The 22,269-nt window shown below is 37.3% G+C and overlaps 1 protein-coding gene across 2 annotated transcripts in view; it reads right to left on the bottom strand.

Moving 5' to 3' along the window:
• The window catches only part of RBBP6 (RB binding protein 6, ubiquitin ligase), a 30,775-nt gene extending 8,777 nt beyond the window's left edge, over positions 1-21,998 (bottom strand). For both annotated transcript variants that reach the window (XM_008697154.2, XM_008697153.2), the window contains exons 1-13: positions 20,762-21,998; positions 15,796-15,895; positions 13,646-13,682; positions 9,090-9,134; positions 6,916-7,004; positions 6,706-6,802; positions 6,177-6,316; positions 3,381-3,553; positions 2,040-2,143; positions 1,605-1,942; positions 454-550; positions 222-300; positions 68-122 (exon numbers count right to left, since the gene is read on the bottom strand). In XM_008697154.2, coding sequence (XP_008695376.2) covers positions 68-122; positions 222-300; positions 454-550; positions 1,605-1,942; positions 2,040-2,143; positions 3,381-3,553; positions 6,177-6,316; positions 6,706-6,802; positions 6,916-7,004; positions 9,090-9,134; positions 13,646-13,682; positions 15,796-15,895; positions 20,762-20,927 — 1,520 coding nt within the window. In that variant the 5' untranslated portion in view covers positions 20,928-21,998. The remainder of the gene's footprint in view (positions 1-67; positions 123-221; positions 301-453; positions 551-1,604; positions 1,943-2,039; positions 2,144-3,380; positions 3,554-6,176; positions 6,317-6,705; positions 6,803-6,915; positions 7,005-9,089; positions 9,135-13,645; positions 13,683-15,795; positions 15,896-20,761) is intronic.
• Between the last annotated feature and the right edge of the window lie 271 nt (positions 21,999-22,269).

Genomic DNA, 22,269 nt, shown 5'->3' on the forward strand with positions numbered 1-22,269 from the left:
AGTAGATTATAATTCCCATTATCTAGTTCAAAAGCAATTATCTGGAGATTTTTAAACATATACTTACTGTTCCCAACCTGGCCGACCACCACCCGGACGAGCAGTGTTTATTCTTACTGGACCTTGGAAACAAAAACAATAGGTAAGTATAAAACAGCATGTTACGTAAAGTTACAACTATTTGTGAAAGGAGAAAATGTTCAAGACAGAATTTTACTCACCAGTTGTGGGGATCAACTGTCCATGCAACAGTGACTGTCCAAGCAAAGATGGGGTTCCAAGTACAGGTACCTGGTAACCCTGTAGGAAAAAAACATGAATAAAAAGAAACAGTTAAAAAGAAAAAAAAAAAAAAAGAAAAAAGAGGGAGAGTTAAAAAGAAAAAAAATCAAACAAAACCCAGAATAACTACTGTAAGACACAACTCCAAATTTAAAAGCCAATCAAACTTACCTTCTCCTCCATAAGAGCAGTGATTGCAATTGAAGAGGCCCCCTTTGAGTGCTCAGGCGCAAGGGCTGCGGCCGGCAGTATTTTACTATCAGAGTCCCTACAAAAAAACATAGTTTGCGATACATTAAAACGTCATCAGAAATGGAGGATTCAGAGTAAAAAAATTACTAAGTCTTTTCGCCCACCACCTGCATTAAGGTGAGTTAAATCAAAGCTGATGAAAACTTCTGAGGAAAGTGAGAGGACTGAACCTTTGCAGAGTTCCTCAAACACACACTGGTAAGTAAAAAAAAGGAATCTCCTTAAGGAGTCCCATCTGTGATAGCTATGATAGAAACCAGTTCAGTGGTTAAGAAAAATAAAGCTTAAAAAAAAAAGAAAGTCCAAGTGTGGGACCTAAAGAACACAGGATTAAGAGTAAATTCTACTTCCAGCTCCACCACTGAATCAAAGGGGTGATCTTAGAAAAGCCAATGAACTCTGAGACAAATTCTCACTGTTAATCACAGCATATCAGTGAGAAGTCTTCCATATACATGTAAAGGTCCCAGTCCTTAAGATTTTTGCTTCCGTAGGTCTGTACAGACCCCTTTATTTATTTTTTTTAAAAAGGTGGTTGATTATTTAAGAATTTATGAGCCACTGGACTACATAGTTGAAGGTGCTTTCTGTGTCTGAAGTGGTTAGGATTCAAGTGAGTTTTCATTGGTCTTCTACCTAACAATTCGTTTCTGATTTCTCTACCGCCACCAATGTTTTATTCCCTCTACTCCACCGATCCAAACTGTGCTTAGTTCTGCTCAAATCGACTCTAATACCATCACTATGACCACAAGTGAATTCTCTTTATGATTCAACATTTAACAAGGGTTGCTGGCAACTTGTATAGTTCTTGATCTTGGGATGCCTAATCATTTGCTGAGTGAATCTCCTTCATTTGCCTTTTCCTCCAATAAGAGTAAGTCATCTCTAACAAGGAAACTTTTAGAAGAGGGTTACTTTATTGAGTCCTCCACCTTACTGAGCACAGTGATTCACAAGGATGATACACACTGCAGGCCGCTACAACTGCTAAAGCAACATACAACAATAAAAAGCTGTATTACTGATCTCACTTTTTTCTGAATAGTGAGAGATGCAAAAAGACTTACCGGAAAGGTCCATCTGATTTTTCTGAGTGGACTGATATGGAGACTGTCGCCGTTATATCAGGTACAGGAGCTGGGGTAGAAGATGAATTTCCAGGCACAGGAGCAGCCAAAGACGACGGGTTGGAAGTTAAGGAAGACATAGAAGGAGCTGGGTGAGTTGATGAAGATGTCACTGGAATCATCAGAGGATCCTGTTGTCTTGATATTGGAGACCTCATCAAAGGTTGTAGGTTCCGCTGAATGAGTGGTCTCGGAGGTGGTATTGGGGGTGGGGGTGGGGGTAACTGTTTTCGTAGTCTTTTTGTATAACCAGTTTCATTTTTGAAGTTATTAACAGCCTACAGATACCAAACCGAAAAATGGAGGAAAACGTTAAGGCTGTATTTACTCAAATTTTAAAAATTTTTTCAAAAAAGGGATACAAAGATAGTTTACCTGTCGTAAGAATTTATTGGCAATTAAAGCATCAGGAGAGACATCATTTTGATGGCATGTTGGACATGTATGATCATCTGATTCCAAGAGTGCGGTTCTTATACCTATGTCAAATAATTTAAATATTAATAAAAGCAGAGTACAAACTCAGTGTTTAGGGAATGAATTACAAAGACCACTCATATCTAATCAGTTACATTATTGTTTCCAAGCACACATCACACTAATCATTTCTAAGATTAAGAAACTTAGAAATAAAATCTCTCGCCTGACCACTCCTCTGCTCTAACTTTTCTCTACCTTAAAAACAGAAGTCATGAATATAATTTCAACAAACATTTAAACTGAGAGAAAAAGCACTCTTTCCTAAATATTCTCTTTGTTTAGCTACTAGTTGGAATATTGTAGGGGAAAACAATAGAAATAAGATATAGTCTAGAATGATAAAAACTTTACATGGCTAGCAGGCTTTTAAAGACAGCCTCACGAGAAAAGTACAGGTCAAAAACCAGAAGCGTTATTCAGGCAAAGAGGTCAGCGACACCTTCAGCACAGTGCACAGGAATAACACTAAATTAATAGATTCACCGATTATGCTTCAGCGTAGTAAAAAAATCCAGTAATGTGGTTTGTTAAATCTAAGACACACTCTGAAGCAAATCTTAAGTGACCTCTTCTTGACTTTGGTCTTCACTAAAGAGGCCCCAAAATAAAAGATTTATATCCCAAAGCTATGTTTAGAAATGAAAAAGGCAGAGCAGGATTGAGCAGTGAAATTTTCAGATGATGCCATTTTCATCTGGGTTAAGAAGGGGCAAATTCAGAATAAGTGGCAGAAAAAACCAAATGCTAATATAAATGATTCGAAAAAAAAGTCAATAAGTCACCGCATGGCAAATGTTGGGTAGTATTTTTACAGAGAGTTCTCAATCACTATTAGGAATTTTAGAATAAGCTATTTTTCACAATCCAGGAAAGGTATTTAAGTACCATTTAAAAATATTTCCAGAATATCTAAGTCCCAAAAAGCTTTCAAAATTTTGCCTACCATTTAAAATGTATAGGAAACAAAAATCCTCCATTCCATAAAACCTCACTACAGCTACCCTGATGAAGGTATCAGAGGTGGTCCATTCTAATAATCAACAGGACAAAGAGGCGGTTGATAAAAAAAAAAGTGCAGCCACAAAAACGGTTCTTGCTATTAAATGCTCACTGATGAACTGACCAATTACCGACATTTCATACTTCATTATTAAAACCTATAATGTTGCTTAGAGCCTTTCCAAGTAAATACACATGTTCTGAGATCTAGGTCTTTGAAAGTTCAATGTTTCTTACATTCATCGCAGTAACTGTTTCCACAGCAGGGAATGACAACAGCATCAGTCATAATATCTTTGCAGATGAGACACAACAATTCATCTGGAATAGGATCATCTTCTTCCGAAGAAGAAGATGGCTCCTCTGGTAAGAAAGGTGGTTTTTCTTTCTTCCCAATTGCATATGCTTCTCTGTAAAAGAAGGTTTTACTGTTTTAACACTGTTAAGAAGGCCAAGTATTTCCAAGATATGTACATGTTCTACTACACCATATGCGAACTTATAACGCGGTAATGATGCTAAGTTTGTTTACACAAGTACAATACCTTCCAAAATAAGGGAGTAATTATGAACATCCTCCCCCTAAACAACAAAAAGACATAAAACAAAATCCTAAACAAGTATAACAAAAAGAAACAAACACTATAAAGCTGGCTAACAGGATCTTAAGAATCTACAACTCTAGAACTGAGGGCCGGAGAATAAAGGGACACATTCGGTGCCACAAAATTAAGTTTAAGTGGCAGAGACAGGATTTGAACTTAGACATGACAATGCCCTAATCACAATTTTCTCTATCCTACCAGGTTACTTGAAAAACAAACGAAATTTCTCCTCCACAGTCCAACAGTGTGAAGGTATTAGAGTGAATGCCGTACCACAGGAAACAGAAATTGGTGCTGACATTACACAATCAAGGGAGATAACCTCAAGGGAAATAGGACACTACCAACCACACCAGTAGCTAGAAGTAGACTGCAAAACCAGTGGTCTACTTATGATCAGTATTTTAAAAGCGAGACTAATCTATTTATAGCCCACTAAGAAATACTAATGACTTAAGTGATCGGAGTATGTGTTACAAAAATATAAAGTAACACTTCCATCATTTGGGGTTCATTTTTTGGTAGAAGTGCATTTTGCAGAAATGTTGTACATTTAATATATTAAAAAGAAAAAACATAATACACTATTCTCAGACTTGTCACCACTATTTTGAACACCCCCATCTTCTCTGTAATCAGGCAGATTTATAAAACACAGGAATTCCTAGATAAATTCTTTCTACCTCATTTAGGAACAGAGTGTGTCAATCTCAACGCTGGAAATGAAAGAATCTCAGCTGTACAGAGTAGGGTACCTTAGGTGTGTTATTTGTGTTGCAGTTGCTCCATAGACATCACCACGATTCCAGAAATAAGTATCAATTTGCTTATGCCCCATTGTTCCCAATTTGTGAAAGAGGAGTCTCCCACTGCCCAAAAGAGAGAAAAGAAAAAAAAAAAAAAAAAAAGAGGAGAACAGAGGATAGAAAAAGAAACAGAAGAAGAGTCTGAGTTGCTTATCAGTGGTGTTAGTGGAAAGGGTGAAAGTTTCATTTAAAATATTTGGGCTCCCATTTTCCCCAGTATTTGCTGTGTGTTTGGCACAAATGGGTTTTTGTATTTCAGCATTCAAAAGCAATGAAGTTAATTATTAGTTAGGGTTCACAATGGTGGTGTTAATTTTTTCAACACAAATTTCTATTTAAATACTTTTACTTGTATATTTTATATTAAGATGAAGCGGTCTGCTCTTAAATTGTGTCTGTAAAAATCATCCATTTCAACCTAAATTGTTTGGAAGCATGTATGAAATGTCTGAATTAGAAACAGCATAACAACAGACTGCTCTAAGATGAACCACAAAACACAGGATGGCGACGGAGAAAAAATAGATGGGGGTGAAACTGAGAAAGTGAACAAGGTTGGGAGTTTGGGAGAACATTCATCCCTATCTGTGAACTAAAACAAGGTACTATTACTAAAGTGCATACTTGAAACCACTCCATCTGTTCCCTATCATTCCACAGCATAGCCATCTTTCTCCATCACCCTCACCTGCTCACTACACTGCACTTCAACACGACAGCATGAAACTGAGGAAAACTGTGCTGCACATTTTCCCTGTCACTATGAACACTGCCAGCTATTCTCTAAATTGATGTTTCTCAAGGTATGTCCTGAGGACGTGCTCACTTCATAATCCACTGGAGGACTGGTTAAAGAATGCAGTACAAAGGGACAATTAATACTGTGCTCGATATTACGTGAGTTCACAGCTGCCCAGGGCAACTGAAAATGTAATTAGATGTATCAATAAGAGCAGATAAAATGAGAAGTTATCTAGTTGAACTATACCACTAGGTTTTCACATCTATCCATTTCATTAAAATTGACTCATTAAGTAAAATCTGAAAACCCACTTAAAATAAGCATGAAGCTGTAGCATATAGCGCTGTAGCTCTTCTAAGCTAATGGCTTAGAAAATAAACCATATTTTAGAATCTTCACACTCACACAGTATATCCAAACTTGTTCAAGAGGACTCAACTTTTCATTTATTCTTGGCACTTATATTTGCCTTGACATCTTGTAAAACGTTTATGCTTAAGCCTTTTGTTTCTCAAAAGGATTAAGGTATTTGTCTTCTTCACTTAAAAAATGTAGACAGCATATAAGATTATGTGGGAGTATGTGAATGAGGAAGAAAGCAGGGTATGACAGAAAAAGAAAAAAATCAGAAGACTACAAGGGAAGTGGCACTCAGTGATAACAAAAAACCCCAAATCCATTTTAAATTTGCATTTAATGGAGCAGACTGCAGCCTCTCATTCTTCACACAGAAATGCAACACATGGAGACTAACAGTCTTGCTATACAATCAGTGCTCACAAGAAATCCAAATAGCCACGTTATGAGCCCGAGACTACAGAGAGTACTGGCGCCTGGCCGGATGGCGGCCTCACAGGTCATACCTAACTCGCATACTTACGCATCTATAGTTGGTATTGCGTATTTTCCAGTGTTGGTGAGCATTGCACCTTTCATGTTAGGATCTTTCACCTCCATCATAAAACTTCTGGGAATACCAGTGCTCTTTTTAATCCTAGGACCAGATTCAAAGTTTTTATCCTATTCGGAAGGAAAAGGAGAAAGGAGGAAGAAAGAAAGCAGTTACCTTTACTTAATATTAAATAACACGCAGTGCTCATTAACTGCTTCTATTATTTGTAGGGCTTTACACTCTCATTTAATCATCACAACAGCCACGAGAGGGAAATGCTATGAGCATCTCAGTCTCACAGAGAAGAAACAACAGGCCTAAAGAATCAAGTAGTCTGCCCACGCTCACGCAGCTATTAAGTGGCAAAGCCAAGGTCTGAAGCCCGGCAATTGGGCTCCAGAGCCTGTGCTCATTTGCCACTGTAATAGAAAAGGCAGTAGTCACCAAGAAAAAAACACAATGGCTAAGAAACAATTAAGAAAAATAAGGTGTACCAGGGTTTCCACTTTGGACTTACCCCATTTGTTGGGCAATTCTTAATATAATGGCCAGGTTTACCACAACGAAAACAGGTATAAGATGGAGGTGGTGGACCTAGAGGTTTCTTCATGTAACTGAAAGGAAAAAAAAATTATATGTACACAAAAACTTGAAAAAATGATGCTTTTGATTGGGGGGGAAAACCCACCCCAAAGTACCTATTAGTATGAAGCATTTATGGACTTACTTGATTGGGTCGTATTCATGGCCAGATTGCGACATCATTGCTTTAATTTTATCTTCTTCAGAAGCATTGGCTTCAGCCAGATTGGCAGTCTGTTTAACAGGTAATTATTTGACACACACATTAGAAACACATTTAAGACCACACAGCCAAAGACAACACCACTCATCCTGTAAAGAGCAGTATCTAATCTTGCATAAAACCTAAAACTGAAAACTATTTACATGTATAACCTAGAAGAGGCACCGGGAGTTCCTTAGGCCATTACATGATGTTTGGGTGTCTGCAGGGCTGAGGAAGATTGTTCTGGGGGCACTCAAACCTTAGACCCTGTTTGTATCTTACATTAAGATTTGCATATGACTCCTCTAAGAGTTAAAAACAGATTAAGGAAACACTTGATATTTTAAATCTTAAAAATAATTCAAGTGTCACAACACAAAGACTTACAACTTGGAGGTAGGGTTGTAGATAGAACAACTGAACATATTATGCAGCTGATATTAAGCCAGAAGGCTCTTTAAGCAGTAGCATCAGTTTCAAATTAAGTGCAAAGCACATGCAACTGAGCACTCATAATTTTAAATCCAACTCTCCAAAGTCTTATGAATTTCATTAATCTTTAAGGTATTATACACAGAATAGTCTAGATATAAGCAGGGTCTAAGGGAGTGAGTCCTAATAACTTTAATCTTCAAGCATCTAGCACTCACATCAGCCATTCATTGGGTTTTATCTTTACATTCATCCACAAAACAAGCAACCAGTTTTAACATTTTATTGTAATTTTATATACAAAGAATGCTTAACATTAACAGAGCTTAGAACAACAGCAACATTTACAGAAAACTGGATTACAGATGTTGAACAACTAATTTGTTTGAACCCAAACATTAATTTACAAAGTTAAAAAAAAAAAAAATCCCCCAAACCTCCAAAATTCCCCAACTGCTTCCCACAAAGAAACAATGGTAGGAACAGACCAAAACTCAAATATGGTCCTTACAGCACATAAGAATTAAAACCGTGAACTATAAACTGCTTAAGAGGTTAACTCTATGCTAGACCACTTTGCATTAGAAAATGGTAAGAGAGGATGGTTTCAGCCCACTTTGTGTCTTAGAATCATCAATTTTAATGTTTAGTTTTCCCGGAACAAGAGCTTAAAAAGCTTATTTGTTACGAGGACATTTTTGGGGGATACATTCTAGGGTAAAAGGACACAACCTCTAACAAAGCCAAGGATAAGATAGGGACAGCACTAATGGAAAATCCATCCAACTCATTAATCTTGGTTACTTAAGTTTGGTTTTACATTTCTGATAGTAGGGAAAAAAGGATTTTTGGAAAACTGGAAGACTTCCTTCTTGCTCCTAAAAAAATCTGTCTATTCTGTAACATAGGTCTTCTTTTTTTTAAAGGCATGATTTGCAAGCTACATCTATTGTTTTAAAAAGTAATCCATCACTAGTGCTTTCCCAAACAAAAGTACACATTGTTGAGCAGAAAATGCAAGCAATTTTATCGCAAAACATGGCATATACAATTATTTCAGGAGGTAACAATTTGCCCCTCTGCCAAACATACACATTGGTATATTCCTGCAAACAGCTTTATACATTTACACAATTCATGTAGTCTGTGTTCAAACAAATTAGGTTGTTTAAAACTTTTTCTAATGCAGACAGACTACAAGTCTATAGCATAAAGAAACAATTTTAACACATTTAAAATGTTGACCTTCATGGGATCAATTCAAATATTCAAGAAATAACCGTGCAATCGTCCATGTAAAGGAAAGCTTCTATTTTGGCTGCTTAAAGAAAGTCCACGTAATTTACAGCCAAAACCAGGAAATTCCTCCAGAACTTTGTTAGTTTCCAATGTATAATTAAACAAAATGTATGAGGGAAAAAAAAAACCAAGTAAGTGTAGCTTCATGTGTTTCTTCTGTCTTGAAGATGAACAACACTCCAACATTATGGTGAGGCTGCCAAAATACTCCCCCTATCTTCTCAAAACGGCAACTACTCTTTACAGGATAGTAATAATGTGTACAATGTTTTCGCAAAATACATCCTCCCCCAACCCCTCTTCAAACAATTGTTCCACATTAAAAAAATACGATGTTAGAAAAAAATTTATATTTTCAAGAATATATATATATATATATATACCTTTGTAAGCTGGGCCAGAGAAATAGACGCAGAAGAGTCATCAATCTGTTCACAAAAAATTAAACACACATTCAAGTTCCACACTGAAAACAACTGAAAGTGATCATTTAGTCCCTACTGCCACTTAATGTTCAAATATTGGGCATTTTCTTAGACGTTTTCTAAAGAATGTCATTTCCAGTTTTAAAGCTGAAATTGTAGCTCACCCTGCTTTACCCTTCTCTACGTATTTCACACACAGTAAAAGGTTAAAGTTGAGGGGGACTCAATTACAATGAAAAAAAGAACAACAATAGGGTAAAGAAAAATATATCACAGAAAATGTGTTCAGAGCACTGACTAAATATTAAAGAAGAGTCCCGTGTCTATCAATGGTCTCTAAATTGGATAATGCTTAAGATAATGTACACTAGACGAGAGAATAAGAAATCTAACTTTCCTGGAATGCCATTATATAACATTGTAAAAACAAGCAGCTCTTTAAAGGCTCAGATAATTGCTTTAATAAAACAGCTCCCACATAATTGCTACTTTTTTCTCTATTTTTGAGCATGTACTGTTCATTCTGAATAAGTTTGTTTATTCTCCCATACAAAGAGTAAGAATGGCTTCTTGCCAAAGAAGCCACAGCTTTATCAGGGCAAAGATGTTAAGGCAAAAAAAGGGAAACCAAAGGTAGCCTGGGCAAAGGCAAAGAGGGCTATTATAAGAGGATGGACTTTAATGTGTGAAGAAAGTTCATTTAATCAAATGGAACAAGTATTATATATTGAAGGATATAAGAAGGATTTTAAAAATGTATTTTCAAATGTGATATTAAAAAATGTTTATTTGATCCCTGAAATGATTTTAATGTTTTTAGAAGTGTATGTGTATGTGTCTACACACGTACGTACACACACACACACATACACACCCCTTTAGCATATAACTCTAAAGATACGATTTCCCTGTTTTTAAGTGTGCCAAAATGAAAACGTTATTAGCTTCCTATGTAGTAACTGGGTTGCTTATTCAACAGGTTATAAATTCCTCATGCATTATTGGTCAGAACTCTTGTTTAAAATGGAGAGGATGTAACGAGATGTCTGGATCAAAGAAAAACAACAACAACAACAACAACAAAGTGAGTCTCCATCAGGTATTTTGCAAATACTCCAGAGAACTAAGAGTATTAAAATAAAAGCAGCATGACTGAGAGCCCCAAATAGAAATGTTACCAGTTTCAATATGAAGTTCTTAGCACACTGCCTACCACAGTAGGAGTTCAATAAGTAAAAATAATATTGGCTAAATTTAAAATACATCTTATAAATATCTTAGGGTTTTAAAAGTTAGTTTAATGGATATTACTGGGATGCTTATTTAAAGAAAAGATTCTTAGCTCCCCACTGAGGCATGGCAGAGTTTACAATGCAGTAACTCCACATTCCTAATACACAACCATACAATCCACCAACGTGTTCTTACTCTCATCTAGCTTTTAAGTGCTCTTTTGTTACAGAACTAATCTCAAAGGGAAGCTTAAAGAAAAAAAAAATACACAAATATCCTTCTTATCCAGAATAAATTCTGATCATCTGTTTTGAAGAGGGTTACATTTTACATCGGCTAGGAATTATTTGAATCTAAGCAGCAAGAACTGAACAATTACTGTCAGGCATCATCTATGTTTCTAACCAAAGAAACATATTAATAGCCTTTCAAAATAAATCCATTACGGTCTACAATATTAATACTGATCGTTTCTTTAAAAGAAAGCAGCTATATTAACTTTCTTACAGCTGGAACTAAAATACTAACATTTTTTGTTCTTCCCATTCCTAAGATACAGCTGTCTTTTGGTTCTTAAGCCGGGCTTCCTTGCCCTTTTAGTTTTCTGCCAACTTGTTTTAGTATCCTATAAAGTGGTTTCAGATATTCAACAACATCTACATCACTTTTTTTTTTCCACCAAACAATTACTCTAGCACCTTAAATACCTTAAAATCCACAAGGAAGTAAAATTTACCACAAACCGAGAAAGGCATCCAACTGTTTTCTGCATATAGCAAGGTACTAGAAATTAAGTGAAAACTGCCGACAAGAAATGGTTTTAAAATGACTAGGAATTTACATGTCCTGAGCATGAATAAATGTATTAACTCTTAGATATTAATGATTTAAAAAATGCACCATGTTAAAGAAAGTAGTATTTTAAAAAAACTGATCAATGCATACTTTGGACATCATTAAAATTAACCCACTTCCCCACATCTAATTCGTGGTCTTGCTTCTGGGAGAAAGAATCTGAAATTTTTTATGCCACCTACATTTGCTTGAAATTAAAGGATCCTACAAAATGCGATTCTGATATTTAGTAAGCAGGAAGAACACCCAGCTTTGCAGTACCAACATGGAAGGATGACTAAATAAAACAAAGCTAAGGAATATAGATAAATAGCCATCCTTGACCACAACTGGCTTAGGTTACCAAAAATGTACACACATTTACTTTTATTAATTAGAAGTTAGAAATCTGGTTTGGTGGCTCTATCTTACTTGGCTTTTGTGAATGTGTACAATAACAGGTGATTTGTAAAATGGGCATTAATTATGCTTGATGAATATATCCTCATCCTAAACGCCAGCAATGTACCCCAAGCAAATAAATGATGGGGATATTATCTAATGTTTCCATTTCAGACATTCTACCTAAAAATTAAAGCCACTTTAAAAGTATCAAAAAAAAAAGAAAAAAGAAAAAAAGAAAAGAGAAACCTAAATAAGCATAAAATAAACTGCTTCTTGTAGTGTAATACAGACATGCCAGGGAACACACAAGGCTAAAAGAATGTTAACTTTATTTATGAACATGTGATCTGTGTTTATACACATGCTAATAAACAAAAAGGAAATAACTGTTTTCAAGAAATAAAACTTCATCTGAATTAGTTTAAATACTATATAAAAGTACTTTATACAAAATTTGTGTTACATTAACTACTACAGTCACCAGGATAGTCACTCTAATTTGTGCTAGCATTTGGATACATAAAATCAGTTTTAAACCAATCACCAGCAAAACAGAAACTTGGACAGTTTTTTACAGCATTATGCTTGAAAAACCAAAAAACCAAACCAAAACAAAAAACCAAAAAAACCAAAAAACCCAAAAAACAAAACAAAACAAAACAAAACCAAAAACCAAAAAAACCAAAAAACAAAAAACCCCATATACCCCGGGGTGCATGGGGGGGACCCCAAAACACTAAGTTTTGATCTTTGAATCACCATATTTTAGTTCCATGAGAACTAAAGGCCATATACTTTAGAGAACAAGTCCAAAGTTCAGATATTCTATATTATCATGTTTAAGATGCAATGATCCAAGGTTAGTGAAATGCCTGATACACAATTAAAGATCAGTAGTATTTAAAAAGGATAAAGTAAAACAGCAAGCAATACCCTTGAATTCTAAATCAAGATTTCAGACATCTTGTATTGTGTACAGATCAAGCCTGAGCAGTAAAATGTTTTGAGAACCATCAAGTTTACAGAACCCAATTACTACAGCCCTACGCTCCGAAACAAATGTGTCACCCCACAACTTAGGAATACTGCTCCCTTTTACTTACGACCTCCAAGTCAACATAGTGTCATACTCAAGCTATGATCATAAAAATTAAGATGTTATCCCGGTTAAGCGGAGTTACCTTTGATGAACTACAGCTTTCAATTAGCTTACAATTAATGCAGCATTTTATCTCTATGAGAAAGAGGGAAATACTTGAGTTTGGAGAACTATGCAGGCTGGAAGTGGAAGACCTTATATTAAAATTTAAAAACAATGTACTCAATTGTATAAATCACCAATGAGACATTTATATACTCACGGGGGCCCAATTTCAGGTCTCACTTTATAGTACAGATATAAACAAAGAATAAAAGCTTGAAATTGCCAAATAAGACAAAACTAATAAAGCTGCATCAAAAGTCTCTGGAAAGCTCTTTTCTATATGTGTCTGAACTTGGAGAAAGCATCAAAGTTTAACATTAGCTTTGCATATTGCTAATGCATTTTCTAAAGCCATCAATCAGGCAGGAAAAAAACTAACAAAAACTAAGTGATACAACGTGAAAATGGCAAAATATACACTCCAAACATTATTTTTATTGCAAGAAACAAAAAGCACACAACAGCCTGTACATACATACAAAATACTAACTATAGACAGACAGATGTAGAACATGTTATCATGTTCATTAGTGTAAAACCTACACGAGCTAAGAAGAATCATATACATTAACTGTACAACACAGTGTCATACAGGGAGGATGCTATATTTAATATGAAACAGTGTTTTTTGGGGGCACAAATTACCCATTTCTACAAAGTAAGTGTGCAAATTATGCCACATATATCCATATTCAACTGAGCTGTCATCAAAATACATTTTATTTACAATATGTACTATGATCAGTTGGATATTAAGTTCTAAATGATTTACTTCACTGCTACATTATAAAGGTAAAAGCAATGTGTAGAAAAAGTGTGAGATTGTGTTTTTACATACTGCTTTTGAAGTTCCCATCACTGGTTCAGTTCGACTTCTAAAAAATAAACAAAAATGAAAATGGCATTAATTATAAGCAGCTATTTACGGATTTTTGTGCTAAAACATTCTAATACATATCTCTAATCACGTATCTTTATGCACACAAATTTCTTTTAGTAAAAAGATTTAAAAACAACCAATTTCCTAAGTTATAAGTACACTACTTTGATTAATCTTTACCACCTTTAGTTTAAGACTTATTTGTGGCAATAAAATAAAATAAGATAAAATAAAATAAAATAAAATAAAATTCCGTACTAAGGAATTCTAGAATAGGTGTAACCTGCCATTTACAATAGATGTTTTCTCACAGGTATTATGAAGACCTTTTGTTAACAAACACTGTAGCTATTTCTTAATAGACTGAACAACCAAATTACATTATTCCCTGGTTTTCTAATAGACAACAAATGTAAATTTTCATACATCAGATTTTCTTGTTAACATTTATAATTTGGATCCCTGAGAAATTGCTGTGCTCCAAAAACTAAATTTCAAGTCCAGAAAGACAGGCTGATAGTTACTTTAACTTCTTTTAAGTCTCAAAACAATGACCAAAGATTAAACGAGAATTCTAACTTCCAGAAAAACTCAATATAGTCTGACAGTGTATTAGTTCAAAGAATGAGTTTGATGGTTATGAAGAACTGAACAAATTGATTTTTTAAAGTACATACAAATAAAGCCCAAGAAGAAACTCTTTTAAAAGTCCTCACAGGAAAGGGGACAGGGGTTGAGTTGCTAAATACAGCGCTTAAATGCTCAGTCGAAGTTTACGCTATCCTGACTACAGAGAAATGCTAGTGCGCATCTGAAAGGAGTTTCTAAGTTTACATGTGATTTGCAAGTCCTGGATAAAAATGAAGCTTTCATAAACTCAGAGGCATATTACGAGACAAACAGATTACAAAGGAAATCGCACAGTGAATTAACACACAATTTTAAGAGGCAACTTATTTTCCCATGTACTTCAAATAATTCTCTCCCTAAGAGTTTCTTAGTATCAAAAAAAAAAAAAAAAATCAACTGAAAACTGAATGTTTACTGTTTTTAAAAAGCACTTGGTAAATTACAGTGTAACTTCACACTAAATTCCAGGAATTAATTATTCCCTTATAATTTCTTAAAATTACACAAAATTAAAAGCACATAAGTCACTTGGCTTTTATTAAAAAAAAAAAGTATGCAGGTTTTTAAGTTGGTGCTATACAGAAGATATTACACAAAAGGATCTCCAAATGCTAGAACATGGAATATAACTTTATAGCAAACTAACGACAATAATTTTAGAATGAATTTGCCCATATGAGGTAAAGCTCCAAGAAATGACTATTCTACCTCAATTCCAAGAACACATTCCATTTCCCAGGACTAGCAAATTCCAGAATTTTTCATTGGCCAAAAGCAGAATTTGCCAAAATTTCAAATAAGGCTACCTAACTTCTAAGTGGAAATTACCCTTTTCACATTATTATAATTCTAACGCTGTTAAAATTGCAAGGAGGCAGGTAAAGTTAAAAGATATATTTTAATTCTGCATCTTTCATGAATTCCTTAAGCTCTAGGCTGGTGCTAAAATACTGCTGTGTTCTTACTCCAATAATGGGAGTCTACGATGGGCCAGGCACTGTTTAATTCTTCCAGCTCTCTTCTTGAGTCAAGTACTCATATCCCTATATTATTTTGAGAAATCTATTTTGAGGCTTAAGATAACTTACCCAAAGTCACACAACTGGCGTGAAGCAGCTACGGAGTCAAACCTAAGCCAGATTCCATAAATCCTATAAACTCTACAGCTTCCCAACAAAAGCCCCTTTTTGAGGAGCAAATGTTAGCATTACTAAACACTCTGGATGCCATCAAAATATTTAGGACAAATCTTTTAACATACTTATATAGCAAAAAATTCTTCCTGATAGCTCATACTACTAACTACAGATTAAGTTAACTAAGGGAAGAAACCAGGAAAAAATGAACCTATCCTCACAGTTTTAAGGACTAAGAAGATATTAAGGTAATGACTACAGTTCTAAAATACTTGTTCTTTCTCAAAAAACAAAAAAGTCTATTTTGAGGACTTAAATACATGAGATTTGATAAATACTTACATAACATACGTCTTGCTTGTAGATTTAACACCTCCAATAGGAATTCTTCTAACAATTACAGATGAATTCTTAGGAATTAGAGCATTATCATCAGTATATTCTGTAAAAAAGAGAGACAGTTGAATTTCTATTTGGCGATTTGGAGAAGTCAGTCCTCAAGAATTAGAAAACTTCAACCAAACATAAATTTTATGGAAAATGTACTTAAATTTAAAAGAGCATTAATCACTACATGTTCCTTGCATCTGGATTACTGTTATTGTCAGAACAAATATCCAAAGCCATAAGGAGGTTCTCTTCAAAGAACACCAAATACTCTCAGCAGGTTCTTGACTCTAGAACTCCTATTTCTGTGGAACCCCAAATCTCAGTAAGACTAAGTCATGCTTTAGTTTATTTAAGCATCTTAACTATGAGAAAAAGCTGTTATTTAAAATGAAGGCATTCTTTCCGCCCTAGCCCCTCAACCTATTACTAAAAACAATAGACTAAAGAAATTATGACATGTTTTGAATAGAGAAAAAAGTTTTGTAAAAAGAATTAGTAGTGGGATACAACTTCAGATAGAATGTTGATTTAAGGCCCTTCTAAGGAACCCTTAATTAAGACTTAAAGACTGAGAAGCTAGACGGATATACAAAAAAGCTGGACAAAGAGTGTTTCAGATAGAAAGAAAAGCAGTGAAAAAAAAATCATAGAAAGTCCAGAATAGCTGGAAGATAATGAAAGAAAAGAATGACTTGAACTACAAATAGAAAGGTACAGATCACACACTGATTTATATTTTGTTTCTAAGTACAACAGGAAGTCACTGAAGGATTTTAAACAAAAATGATAACAATTTGATTTACATTAATAACAAACAAACAAGGTAACTCCAGTTATCTTTGTGGACAATGAACCCATAGGGGAACAAAGAGGGTGACCAATAAGGAGGCTGCTGCGAAGTCCCAGTAAGAGACGATGGTCTGTGCTGCGATGTGACAGATGAAGGGAGAGAATCACAATGTTTTGAGGCAGAATTGATAAGGCTATCAATGGATTTAAGGGGGGCGATGAAAGAAAAAGAGCAATCAGGCATAAAAAACTGGGTTCCTGGCTTAAGCCAACTGGAAGAACAGTGATGTAACTGAGAAGAAAACAGAGAGGATGAATGGATCCTATTTTTCTACTCTTTAAACTCCCTATTACTTGCAATACTTCTGGAAGAATGAAATTAAGAGAGAACCTGGACCAATTAACTTAACTATGGGTAAAAAGCTTTCCTGAGAAAGGAATCTGTAAAATTACTAAAAAGAAAAATAGGGAGATAGACATGAGAATGTACCCATCTCCCCCAATCACACAATCAGGTATTAGGGTTCATTCTTTTAAGATTGTGGAGTTTACTTGCTTCACTTACTCAGCACCAAGTGGCTGACTACCTCTGTTCTTCCAGTTACTCTAATTTATCACACATGTGAGCATTTTAAGCTTATATATACTCTATTAATTTTAATCATAACATTATTAGTTATTTCCTGTTACAAACTAAACTGCTCAAGAAAGGGTTCTTTTCAGTATATTTCAAGGAGTAGACTGTATCTCACAGGCATCCAATCACAGCGATGCAATTTCCTAGACCGTTAGAGACTATCATCATCTTGATAGTTCATGATAGTTCCAAATTTCAAGCAAGCTCTGAGTAAGAAAAACTGGATGATGGGAGATGTTCAAAAAATAAATTTTAGAAACAAAACTTGGTGTCAAACATTTGACAAAGACTTTCTGAATATGTAACAACTTTCAAAAGCATTCACTGTAGCCTTCCAAGACAATTTATTAATTTGATCAGCACAGTACTGTGTCAGACTAAAAGTCACACGCCCCAACACCAGATGCTCTGATTGACCTTTTAAGTACCTGAATTACACTGGTGACTTCCTACCCTTAAAATACTTTACTAAGTAGCCTTTTAGCTTCAAAAGACCCTTTCCAGGTGCCAGTGTATTTCTGATCCAAAAATATGAAGACCATTGATTTCAGAATGAAAAACAAGATGAATCTGAGAAATGGATAAGAGTCTTTTAAAAATACTTCATTCTCAGCTTTCAAATCTTTCACACTTAAGTTCAGAATGAAGGTTTGTTTTGTTGGGTGTTTTTGTTTGTTTGTTTGTTTGTTTGTTTTTGGAGGTGGGGAAGAAGCTGAAAGGTAGGAAAACAAATTTATATGGGAAAGCTATATTAAAATATAGGCAGATCATTTGGGATTTGTTTTGAAAGGTAGTCTAGAAATAAAGGAGCAGAATTCTTACATCTAAAACATGAAATTCTGATCCAAGCATTTTGGTCTAATCAAGATTTAAGGGTCCTAAACTTGGACAGATTCCTGAAACTCTAAGGAATGTTTTACAGAAATGTAATATACTGGGTAATTTAAACATTAATTCAAACAAATTAAAGTGATCTAGTTCAGCATCTTCTCCTAGGCAATCTCCTAACTATGAGGCTATAAACATTTTTTTTTTAATTTGACAGAGAGACAGCCAGTGAGAGAGGGAACACAAGCAGGGGGAGTAGGAGAGGAAGAAGCAGGCTCCCAGCAGAGGAGCCCGATATGTGGCTTGATCCCAGAATGCCGGGATCACGCCCTGAGCCGAAGGCAGACGCTTAACGACTGAGCCACCCAGGCGCCCCTACAAACATTTATTTTGTACTCTCTAAATCTAATGGTGTTAAACCCAGCCCATTCTTACTCAGCTGCCTGTGACACGGGGCACTAAATTTCCCGTAAAATTCATTAAGCGACTATCCTCTGTGTTACCACCAATATTTTTTCCTCCCTTAATTTGAGGATTGCACAAAACACACTCTCTCTCCCCAGAAGCTCCTTCTCTTAATCTAACATCAAAGCTTTCTCCAGTAAGGACAATTCACACAAAACATATAAAAGAAAATATGCTGCTGGGCAGAACACTTCCCTGGCTTTCAGGGTTTGTAAAAATAATACATCACATAATTTCCTGGCTTAGAAAAGAAAATAACACAATGTCACAAAACTCTTAGATTTTTGGACAAGAATTCCATCAACTATAACTTACTCCAATCTAACAAAGTTGTATTCAATTATTAGGTGGAGAAAATGAACAAAGTCTATGATAAAATCATTTAATACTCCAGTAAAATGTAAAACCTGCCCAAGTATAGGACTAAAATTGCCTTAATATTCTTTACTTTCATTTATATTTTCTTCCTCTCATTTTTAAGTATCATTAACATATCAGCATGTCCTGAAATTCTTATAAGCCCAATTGTCCTGTGAAGTGCGGCTACAATACTTAAGGGACACTTTTGGCGGCCTTAAAAAAAAAAAGTCTTTCCTTTAAGGTATTTTCTTGAATAGTATTTTAAAAAGCTGTTTCTCAACTGCTCATGAACAGCAATTTTTCCTCTCCTTAAGTAGAGGATTCTACACATAATTACAATCAATCACCAAAGCTTCATGTGAAGTATCCCTTAGGTATGACATTTTAAAAGGTGGTGGGGGCAGCGGAGAATATTCTTTCACGTGTTACCATGTGACTAAATAAAGTTCTTTCTTAACGAATTATTTTTGAGTCATGCCATTTCTTAATATAATTATACTTACATCTGGATGTAAATGGGATACAGCTCTTTTACATGACAAGATTTACTCTATTAAAAACTACAGACTAGGGGCACTGGCTGGCTCAGTTGGTAGTGTGTGTGACTCTTGATCTTGAGGTTGTAAGTTCAAGCCCCACACTGGGTGTAGAGATTACGTGAAAATAAAATCTTTAAAAAACAAAACAAAACCCAAAACCCCATATAGGCTAGAAGTGAGGGACCTCCCCCCAATTTCAACCCAAGTCACATCTTAAGCCAAATTTACTGATCGATAAAATAGCCTAAGCTAATTAGAACTTCTTTATTTCTTCTCATCCCAAAATGACCTACTGAAAACTACACATCAGCATTACAGTAACGAGAAAAAGAAACCAAAACAAAGGCAGAACCAGAATCTGAAGAGACTGTTTATCACACTGTCATTTCTAATGTTAAATTCCCAACATTACAAAATGCTTTTAAAAAGGAGAAAGAACTTAATTCCTATTAGTGGCTTGTTTGAAACTCATGTGGTAGCAGCCTACTATTCTCCATATACTAGTAACAACATAATCATGTAAAGTCTAGCAATTACTACTTTAAAAAACAAAAGCCTTTACTTTTGATCTTTACTAAATTGCTACTAAATTTTAAGAGTAATGTGATGAACTAAGACCTCAACCACTTAATTATTGTATTACTAATTCTGGAATTTACACACAAAAGTGGTAACATAAGAACACATCAAGTTCCAAAAGCAATTCCAACATTAATGACTGGATGGATTAAATCCTCAAAAATATTTAAGTGAGGATCCCTTCCCCACAACACAGGCAACTCCAAACTAAAAATAAATTAAGTGCACAAGGACAGGAAGAAAAGTAGTACATAAAACCTGCCACTGAACCCCAAACCGCTGTCAGGTTAGAGAGTTAGAGAAGTATCTCCACTGCTGCTTTAACAAGTAAGAAGCCTCCATATGCTCTCCTCCCCTCCTTCTGGTGAAAAACAAACTGGAAAACGCCACAAGGCAAGCACCCCAAGAACCTGGATAACACCCCTCTCCCTCCCCCACCAAAATCCTCATTTTAAATAACATTTGAGAATAATCAGACTTCAACCTTTCAGATTAGCCTGTTACCGATGATCGCATGTAAGCAGACATCAAATAAGCCAGTTAAACTCCCAGGCCGACCGCTGCAACCCTTGGGTCTCAATGAAAGTTGTACCAAAAGTATTAGAATGAACAGTCCCACAAGAGACGTAATGGCGGTTAGCCTTCTGCCAGGCAACCAGTATCTAGCACAACTAGTATCTATCTTCAACCAGCAACTATCTGGAGCCCATGTGGCTCTTACCTTCTTTCGTCTGCGCGTTGGTGATCTGCAGGTCGCAGTCGGCAGCTTTCAACTTCTCTCTCCCCATAATCTGCTTCTTTAAATCGCAGAGGGAGATGTGAAGCCCATCAAAGGTGACGGTATCATAGTTGAGTTTAGAGGAAAATTTATAATGCACACAGGACATGGTGCCAAAGGATTCCTAAGGTTCAGCGAGGAGACGTGGACACTCTCAATATATGTATATTTATAAACTTAAGAGCAAAATATGTACACACACAAAACACTCAAAAGACACCGAAGGACCCTAAGGCCTCAGATTAAATACCCCCCAACCACAAGCAGGGGTTCGTAAAAACAATAATCCAGAACCCCCCGCCCCCCCGATACTCAGAAGCACTTCATACGGGAGGAAGCGGACGAGGACGGGGAAAGGGGAAATCGAGAATCCGCCAACGGGCACAATGTCACCCGGCTGGGTCCCCCTCGCTCATGCTAAGGGCCGGCAGGAGACGGGGGGGCAGGCGGTGCAGTCAGTAGCGGTCAGTCCACACGTTAGAGTCCGAATGACCCCGCGGGGTCAGGGGTCCATAGCGCGGCCGCACCTCCCGGTTGGTCTCTCTTTCCGTGGATTGGGGTGACCCAGGCCCCGGGAGAAGGTTGGGGGAGAGGGCCTAGGCCCGGAGTCCACGAGCGGCCTCTCGCCTCCTCCTGGCTTCCGGACGACCGGCGTCAGCTTCCCCAGGCCCAGGCCCCCCCACACACAAACCCCTGTCGCCTGCTCCCCGGAGGCCACGAGCGGCCCGCGGCCTAGGCCAAAAACGCGCGGTCGGCGGAGGAGAGGCCTTCCCGCAGGCCGCCCCCGGCTCCGCCTCCCCCCCGCCGCCGCCGCCGCCGCCGCCGCCTCAGACACAAAGCCGGTACTAGGCCTCAACTAGGCCTCGAAGCACTTCCTCACCACCCCGGGCCCCAGCCAGCGGCCGGGTGGCTTTGGCGGACCCTGGGGACGCCGCCGAGGCTCCCCGACGCTTCCTCTCGCCGTGTGCTCCGCGCTTCTCTCGCCTTTCGCTCCCGTCGCCTTTCGGCCCCGAACCGCGAGAGGAGGCCCGGAAACCGCCAGGCAACGGCAAGGGCTTCGGGGCTCTCTTTTTGTTTTGCCCCCCTGCCGCTCTCGGGCCCTCACCCAGCGCCGGCGACACCTCCAAGCCAGGCACTATGGCGGACGCGGCCTGGCTTCAAGCGAGCGCCCCACTCCGGGGTCTCTTAAGCAGGGATTGCACGGGCGGCGCGCGCGAGGCGGGGCTGGCGTGCGCCGATAGGCGGGCCGGGAGGCGGGGCCCGCGGCGTCACAAAGCGCACCGGCCCGCCCACGTGACCCCGCGCTTTGTGACTCGGAGCGCGGAACCTGAACCAGCCGGAAGAACGGAAGGAACCATCTGCCTCAAGAAGGAGGGGGCGCTGGCCGGAGGGCCGGCTCACCGGGCGGCTCCGGGGCGGAGCTCGGATTTCAGCTGCTACCGCGCTTGTTA

This window comes from Ursus maritimus, unplaced genomic scaffold (assembly GCF_017311325.1).
Source record: "Ursus maritimus isolate PB19 unplaced genomic scaffold, ASM1731132v1 scaffold_2, whole genome shotgun sequence".
NCBI classification, from domain to species: domain Eukaryota; kingdom Metazoa; phylum Chordata; class Mammalia; order Carnivora; family Ursidae; genus Ursus; species Ursus maritimus.